Source organism: Oncorhynchus keta, chromosome 4 (genome assembly GCF_023373465.1).
Source record: "Oncorhynchus keta strain PuntledgeMale-10-30-2019 chromosome 4, Oket_V2, whole genome shotgun sequence".
In the NCBI taxonomy this organism is placed as follows: domain Eukaryota; kingdom Metazoa; phylum Chordata; class Actinopteri; order Salmoniformes; family Salmonidae; genus Oncorhynchus; species Oncorhynchus keta.
Genome location: NC_068424.1, coordinates 6196631 through 6205675, shown reverse-complemented (window position 1 = coordinate 6205675; position 9045 = coordinate 6196631). Strand labels below are relative to the sequence as shown.

The following is a 9045-nucleotide window of genomic DNA, read 5'->3' as shown; positions in this document are numbered from 1 at the left end:
AAAAAAACAAACACAAAAACGTAATATTCTGAAGTAATTGTTATTGCTTGTTTAGTACGTCACACTGACGGACCAGAGCAGTTCGTCCTGGCTTTCTGTCGTGGTGCTAGCTATACGCTCTAGGCTGAGAAGCAAGCGATAATCTGTACACTGTATACATAGCAGCCCCCCCAGGCATACCTACCTACCTACCTACCGACCGACCGACACCCTGCATTAGAGCCTGGGTAAAGGCTCCTCTCTTGTACCGTATCAACGACAAGGTCAGACTCTCCTCTTCTCAAACAAACACATAAAACACCACTCTGCTTTTACAGCAGAGGCAGTCAAGACCAGACCGGGTGAAAGAATAGAAAAGGCCCAAATCAATAGGAAAGTCTGTCTGTTAACTGGTACAGCATGTACAATCTGTCTGGTAACTGGTACAGTATGTACAATCTGTCTGGTAACTGGTACAGTATGTACAATCTGTCTGGTAACTGGTACAGTATGTACAATCTGTCTGTCAACTGGTACAGTTTGTACAATCTGTCTGGTAACTGGTACAGTATCTACAATCTGTCTGGTAACTGGTACAGTATGTACAATCTGTCTGTCAACTGGTACAGTTTGTACAAACTGTCTGGTAACTGGTACAGTATATACAATCTGTCTGGTAACTGGTACAGTATGTACAATCTGTCTGTCAACTGGTACAGTATGTACAATCTGTCTGTCAACTGGTACAGTTTGTACAATCTGTCTGGTAACTGGTACAGTATGTACAATCTGTCTGTCAACTGGTACAGTATGTACAATCTGTCTGGTAACTGGTACAGTATGTACAATCTGTCTGGTAACTGGTACAGTATGTACAATCTGTCTGGTAACTGGTACAGTATGTACAATCTGTCTGGTAACTGGTACAGTATGTACAATCTGTCTGTCAACTGGTACAGTATGTACAATCTGTCTGGTAACTGGTACAGTATGTACAATCTGTCTGGTAACTGGTACAGTATGTACAATCTGTCTGGTAACTGGTACAGTATGTACAATCTGTCTGGTAACTGGTACAGTATGTACAATCTGTCTGTCAACTGGTACAGTATGTACAATCTGTCTGTTAACTGGTACAGTATGTACAATCTGTCTGGTAACTGGTACAGTATGCACAATCTGTCTGTCAACTGGTACAGTTTGTACAATCTGTCTGGTAACTGGTACAGTATGTACAATCTGTCTGGTAACTGGTACAGTATGTACAATCTGTCTGTTAACTGGTACAGTTTGTACAATCTGTCTGGTAACTGGTACAGTATGTACAATCTGTCTTTCAACTGGTACAGTATGTACAATCTGTCTGTCAACTGGTACAGTATGTACAATCTGTCTGGTAACTGGTACAGTATGTACAATCTGTCTGTCAACTGGTACAGTATGTACAATCTGTCTGTTAACTGGTACAGTTTGTACAATCTGTCTGTTAACTGGTACAGTTTGTACAATCTGTCTGGTAACTGGTACAGTATGTACAATCTGTCTGTTAACTGGTACAGTTTGTACAATCTGTCTGTTAACTGGTACAGTTTGTACAATCTGTCTGGTAACTGGTACAGTATGTACAATCTGTCTGGTAACTGGTACAGTATGTACAATCTGTCTGGTAACTGGTACAGTATGTACAATCTGTCTGTCAACTGGTACAGTATGTACAATCTGTCTGTCAACTGGTACAGTATGTACAATCTGTCTGGTAACTGGTACAGTATGTACAATCTGTCTGGTAACTGGTACAGTATGTACAATCTGTCTGTCAACTGGTACAGTATGTACAATCTGTCTGTCAACTGGTACATTATGTACAATCTGTCTGGTAACTGGTACAGTATGTACAATCTGTCTGTTAATTGGTACAGTATGTACAATCTGTCTGGTAACTGGTACAGTATGTACAATCTGTCTGTTAACTGGTACAGTTTGTACAATCTGTCTGTTAACTGGTACAGTATGCACAATCTGTCTGGTAACTGGTACAGTATGTACAATCTGTCTGGTAACTGGTACAGTATGTACAATCTGTCTGTCAACTGGTACAGTATGTACAATCTGTCTGTCAACTGGTACAGTATGTACAATCTGTCTGGTAACTGGTACAGTATGTACAATCTGACTGTTTCTGTTGTCTTCAACCACATGATGTAATTCAACAACAAACTACTGAACCAAAGTCAAATCCGTAACATTTCAATGTGATAGAGTATAGTAGTCTTTCCAGGAAGAGTTTAACCGCCGAGTTTAAAACGACACAAAGTGCCTCTTTTTTTCCTCACTTTGCCTCGTCTTCTGTTGTTTGCTACGATAATAAAAAGAAATCTAAGATAATTTCAAAAAAATCTAAACAGAAAAATAAAACTTAATTTAATAAACTTATAAACCTCTTGACTAAATTAGTCTAATTATCATACAAAGCATTATTTCAGTCAAAACAATAATCTGCAGTGTTAAAAAAAAAAAAAAAAAACATTTGTCTTTATCCTACACATCTGTAGTCATCATCATCATCATCATCATCATCATCATCATCATCATCAAAACAAACAGCAAAAAGGCAAAACGGGCTGAAATTAGTTGGCTGCTCCGCTCCCTCCGCTGCCCTCCAGAATCCAAACGTAAACATTTGATGCCATTGTGGAACACGAGAGGAATGTTCTAGAACATCAGAGGGGATCAAGGGAGGAAAAAAAAAAACAAAAAAAAAAAGTATAAATTGTTTTGAGATGAGATCAGATTGCAAAATGGCCACTTGTCCATAGAGAGGAATTACATTCATCTGACGAGGATCCCACCGCTGCCACCAGTACTCAGTCAGTCGAACCAGAGGGGGAAGGGCCAACTTAGAGGGGGGAGGGGCGTACAGTCAGTCAACCCAGAGGGGGTGGACCTCCAGGCAGAGGGGGAGGGGCCAACTTAGAGGGGGGAGGGGCATACAGTCAGTCAACCCAGAGGGGGTGGACCTCCAGGCAGATGGGGAGGGGCCTACAGTCAATCAACCCATAGGGGGAGGGATCTACAATAGAGGGGGAGGGGCCTACAGTAAGTCACACTACGGTGAATGCAGCTGGACAGAGACAGGCTGGCTCACGAGTTCTCCTTTAAGGAGGGGATAGGCGTTTTAGGGTTGCCTCCCTCTTCCTTGTGTAGTGCTTTACTTTTGACCAGGGCCCTATATAGGGAACAGGGTGCCATTTGGAACAAGTAAAAAGTCCAACCTTTCCTCCATCCCCCTACTCCCCCTTGAACCCCCCTGAGGAACACTTTATGCCAGGTAGGTGAAGTCAGAGGTCAGGCTTGGTTGGGCAGAGCTGAGTCAGGGCACTGCCAGGTTCACTCAAAGAGCCGTTGGTAGATTGGTTGGGTGGTTGAAGATGAACCAGCGAGCTCATTGGATCCTGGGTGTTAGCATTAAGGTGCTGGTTGGCTTCACGCTCCACCAGGGTCAGCAGTATTTCTGTAAACAGATGAAAACAAAAGAGAGAGAGAGAGAGAGAGAGAGAGAGAGAGCTGTTTCAGATACAGATACACATTTAACATACAGTACCAGTCAAATAGTTTTGACACCTACTCACATTCAAGAGTTTTTCTTTATTTTTACTATTATCTACATTGTAAACTCAGCAAAAAAAAAGAAACACCCCTTTTCAGGACCCTGTCTTTCAAAGATAATTAGTAAAAATCCAAAATAACTTCAAAGATCTTCATTGTAAAGGGTTTAAACATGGTCGCCCAACAATTAATGAACATGCACCTGTGGAACGGCAGTTAAGGCACTAACAGCTTACAGACGGTAGGCAATTAAGGTCACAGTTATGAAAACTTAGGACACTAAAGAGGCCTTTCTACCGACTCTATTAAACACCAAAAGAAAGATGCCCAGGGTCCCTGCTCATCTGCGCGAACGTGCCTTTGGCATGCTACAAGGAGGCATAAGGACTGCAATGTCCGTACTGTGAGACGCCTAAGACAGCGCTACAGGGAGACAAGACGGACAGCTGATCGTCCTCGCAGTGGCAGAACACGTGTAACAACACCTGCACAGGATCAGTACATCCGAACATCACACCTGTGGGACAGGTACAGGATGGCAACAACAACTGCCCAAGTTACACCAGGAACGCACAATCCCTCCCATCAGTGCTCAGACTGTCCGCAATAGGATGAGAGAAAGTGGACTGAATACTTGTAGGCCTGTTGTAAGGCAGGTCCTCACCAGACATCACCGGCAACAACGTCGCCTATGGGCACAAACCCACCGTCGCTGGACCAGACAGGACTGGCAAAAAGTGCTCTTCACTGACCAGTCGCGGTTTTGTCTCACCAGGGGGTGATGGTCAGATTCACGCTTATTGTCGAAGGAATGAGTGTTAGACCGAGGCCTGTACTCTGGAGAGGGATTGATTTGGAGGTGGAGGGTCCGTCATGGTCTGGGGCGGTGTGTCACAGCATCATCGGACTGAGCTTGTTGTCATTGCAGGCAATCCCAACACTGCGTTACAGTGAAGACAACCTCCTCCCTCATGTGGTGCCTTTCCAGCAGGCTCATCCTGACAAGACCCTCCCTCATGTGGTGCCTTTCCAGCAGGCTCATCCTGACATTTACACTCCCTCATGTGGTGCCTTTCCAGCAGGCTCATCCTGACATTTACCCTCCCTCATGTGGTGCCTTTCCAGCAGGCTCATCCTGACATTTACACTCCCTCATGTGGTGCCTTTCCAGCAGGCTCATCCTGACATTTACCCTCCCTCATGTGGTGCCTTTCCAGCAGGCTCATCCTGACATTTACACTCCCTCATGTGGTGCCTTTCCAGCAGGCTCATCCTGACATTACACTCCCTCATGTGGTGCCTTTCCAGCAGGCTCATCCTGACATGACCCTCCCTCATGTGGTGCCTTTCCAGCAGGCTCATCCTGACATTTACCCTCCCTCATGTGGTGCCTTTCCAGCAGGTTCATCCTGACATTTACACTCCCTCATGTGGTGCCTTTCCAGCAGGTTCATCCTGACATGACCCTCCCTCATGTGGTGCCTTTCCAGCAGGCTCATCCTGACATTACCCTCCCTCATGTGGTGCCTTTCCAGCAGGCTCATCCTGACATGACCCTCCCTCATGTGGTGCCTTTCCAGCAGGCTCATCCTGACATGACCCTCCCTCATGTGGTGCCTTTCCAGCAGGCTCATCCTGACATTACCCTCCCTCATGTGGTGCCTTTCCAGCAGGCTCATCCTGACATGACCCTCCCTCATGTGGTGCCTTTCCAGCAGGCTCATCCTGACAAGACCCTCCCTCATGTGGTGCCTTTCCAGCAGGCTCATCCTGACATTACACTCCCCCAGAAATGTCCGGGAACTTGCAGGTGCCTTGGTGGAAGAGTGGGGTAACATCTCACAGCAAGAACTGTTAGGCCATGGTCGGCGGAGAGGGTGGATTATCCCAGGACGCGAAGGGGAGGAAATAGGACATTTATGGAGTGGGGTCCACGTCCCGAGCCAGAACCGCCACCATGGACAGACGCCCACCCGGACCCTCCCTAGGCTCTTGAGGTGCGTCCGGGAGTCCGCACCTTAGGGGGGGGGGGGACAAAATTGTATTTTGTGTTTTTGGTATATGTTTGGGTAGGCCAGGGTGTGACATGGGTTTATATGTTGGGTTTCGTATTGGGGTTTGTATTAATTGGGATTGTGTATGATTATGGGTGTGTCTAGTTAGGCTTGGCTGCCTGAAGCGATTCTCAATTGGAGTCAGCTGATTCTCGTTGTCTCGGATTGGGAACCGTATTTAGGCAGCCTGAGTGCGCGTTGTATTTCGTGGGTTTGTTCCTGTCTCTGTGTTGTAGTCACCAGATAGGCTGTAATTAGTTTCTCGTTTCGTTTGTTGTTTTCTTATATCAGTTATTTCATGTACCGTTTTCTTTCATTAAAGTCATGAGTAACCTACACGCTGCATTTCGGTCGGACTCTCTTCTTACAACAAACGAACGTCGTTACACAGTAGTCTAGTGTGAGGGGTTATGTCAGTAGTCTAGTGTGAGGGGTTATGTCAGTAGTCTAGTGTGAGGGGTTATGACAGTAGTCTAGGGGTTATGACAGTAGTCTAGTGTGAGGGGTTATGTCAGTAGTCTAGTGTGAGGGGTTATAACAGTAGTCTAGTGTGAGGGGTTATAACAGTAGTCTAGTGTGAGGGGTTATGTCAGTAGTCTAGTGTGAGGGGTTATGTCAGTAGTCTAGGGGTTATGTCAGTAGTCTAGTGTGAGGGGTTATGTCAGTAGTCTAGGGGTTATGTCAGTAGTCTAGTGTGAGGGGTTATGTCAGTAGTCTAGGGGTTATGTCAGTAGTCTAGGGGTTATGTCAGTAGTCTAGTGTGAGGGGTTATGTCAGTAGTCTAGTGTGAGGGGTTATAACAGTAGTCTAGGGGTTATGACAGTAGTCTAGGGGTTATGACAGTAGTCTAGGGGTTATGACAGTAGTCTAGTGTGAGGGTTATAGTAGTCTAGTGTGAGGGGTTAAGTCTAGTGTGAGGGTTATGTCAGTAGTCTAGTGTGAGGGGTTATGACAGTAGTCTAGTGTGAGGGGTTATGTCAGTAGTCTAGTGTTATGACAGTAGTCTAGTGTGAGGGGTTATAACAGTAGTCTAGTGTGAGGGGTTATGTCAGTAGTCTAGGGGTTATGTCAGTAGTCTAGGGGTTATGTCAGTAGTCTAGGGGTTATGTCAGTAGTCTAGGGGTTATGTCAGTAGTCTAGTGTGAGGGGTTATGTCAGTAGTCTAGTGTGAGGGTTATAACAGTAGTCTAGTGTGAAGGGTTATAACAGTAGTCTAGGGGTTATGTCAGTAGTCTAGGGGTTATGACAGTAGTCTAGTGTGAGGGGTTATGTCAGTAGTCTAGTGTGAGGGGTTATGTCAGTAGTCTAGTGTGAGGGGTTATAACAGTAGTCTAGTGTGAGGGGTTATAACAGTAGTCTAGTGTGAGGGGTTATGTCAGTAGTCTAGTGTGAGGGGTTATGACAGTAGTCTAGGGGTTATGTCAGTAGTCTAGTGTGAGGGGTTATGTCAGTAGTCTAGTGTGAGGGGTTATGACAGTAGTCTAGGGGTTATGACAGTAGTCTAGGGGTTATGACAGTAGTCTAGTGTGAGGGGTTATAACAATAGTCTAGTGTGAGGGGTTATAACAGTAGTCTAGTGTGAGGGGTTATGTCAGTAGTCTAGGGGTTATGACAGTAGTCTAGTGTGAGGGGTTATGACAGTAGTCTAGTGTGAGGGGTTATGTCAGTAGTCTAGTGTGGGGTTATGACAGTAGTCTAGTGTGAGGGGTTATGTCAGTAGTCTAGGGGTTATGTCAGTAGTCTAGGGGTTATGACAGTAGTCTAGTGTGAGGGGTTATGTCAGTAGTCTAGTGTGAGGGGTTATAACAGTAGTCTGAGGGGTTATGACAGTAGTCTAGTGTGGGGTTATGACAGTAGTCTAGGGGTTATGACAGTAGTCTAGTGTGAGGGGTTATGACAGTAGTCTAGTGTGAGGGGTTATAACAGTAGTCTAGTGTGAGGGGTTATGTCAGTAGTCTAGGGGTTATGTCAGTAGTCTAGGGGTTATGTCAGTAGTCTAGGGGTAGGGGTTATGTCAGTAGTCTAGGGGTTATGTCAGTAGTCTAGTGTGAGGGGTTATGTCAGTAGTCTAGTGTGAGGGGTTATAACAGTAGTCTAGTGTGAAGGGTTATAACAGTAGTCTAGGGGTTATGTCAGTAGTCTGAGGGGTTATGACAGTAGTCTAGTGTGAGGGGTTATGTCAGTAGTCTAGTGTGAGGGGTTATGTCAGTAGTCTAGTGTGAGGGGTTATGACAGTAGTCTAGTGGGAGGGGTTATAACAGTAGTCTAGTGTGAGGGGTTATGTCAGTAGTCTAGTGTGAGGGGTTATGACAGTAGTCTAGGGGTTATGTCAGTAGTCTAGTGTGAGGGGTTATGTCAGTAGTCTAGTGTGAGGGGTTATGACAGTAGTCTAGGGGTTATGACAGTAGTCTAGTGTGAGGGGTTATATCAGTAGTCTAGTGTGAGGGGTTATGACAGTAGTCTAGTGTGAGGGGTTATGTCAGTAGTCTAGTGTGAGGGGTTATAACAGTAGTCTAGTGTGAGGGGTTATGACAGTAGTCTAGTGTGAGGGGTTATAACAGTAGTCTAGTGTGAGGGGTTATAACAGTAGTCTAGTGTGAGGGGTTATGTCAGTAGTCTAGTGTGAGGGGTTATGTCAGTAGTCTAGTGTGAGGGGTTATAACAGTAGTCTAGTGTGAGGGGTTATATCAGTAGTCTAGTGTGAGGGGTTATAACAGTAGTCTAGTGTGAGGGGTTATAACAGTAGTCTAGTGTGAGGGGTTATGACAGTAGTCTAGTGTGAGGGGTTATGACAGTAGTCTAGGGGTTATGACAGTAGTCTAGGGGTTATGTCAGTAGTCTAGTGTGAGGGGTTATGTCAGTAGTCTAGTGTGAGGGGTTATGACAGTAGTCTAGTGTGAGGGGTTATAACAGTAGTCTAGTGTGAGGGGTTATGACAGTAGTCTAGTGTGAGGGGTTATAACAGTAGTCTAGTGTGAGGGGTTATATCAGTAGTCTAGTGTGGGGTTATGTCAGTAGTCTAGGGGTTATGACAGTAGTCTAGTGTGAGGGTTATGTCAGTAGTCTAGGGGTTATATCAGTAGTCTAGGGGTTATGACAGTAGTCTAGGGGTTATGTCAGTAGTCTAGGGGTTATGTCAGTAGTCTAGTGTGAGGGGTTATGACAGTAGTCTAGTGTGAGGGGTTATAACAGTAGTCTAGTGTGAGGGGTTATAACAGTAGTCTAGGGTTATGTCAGTAGTCTAGTGTGAGGGGTTATATCAGTAGTCTAGTGTGAGGGGTTATGACAGTAGTCTAGTGTGAGGGGTTATAACAGTAGTCTAGGGGTTATGTCAGTAGTCTAGTGTGAGGGGTTATGACAGTAGTCTAGTGTGAGGGTTATGACAGTAGTCTAGTGTGAGGGGTTA

General features: G+C 45.3%; 1 protein-coding gene across 3 annotated transcripts in view; it reads right to left on the bottom strand.

Annotated features, from left to right (window-relative positions):
* Window positions 1–3290: 3290 nt before the first annotated feature.
* Window positions 3291–9045, bottom strand: part of LOC118394781 (nuclear receptor coactivator 2-like) — a 195677-nt gene continuing 189922 nt past the window's right edge. For all 3 annotated transcript variants that reach the window (XM_052498964.1, XM_052498967.1, XM_052498970.1), the window contains exon 23: window positions 3291–3490. In XM_052498964.1, coding sequence (XP_052354924.1) covers window positions 3479–3490 — 12 coding nt within the window. In that variant the 3' untranslated portion in view covers window positions 3291–3478. The remainder of the gene's footprint in view (window positions 3491–9045) is intronic.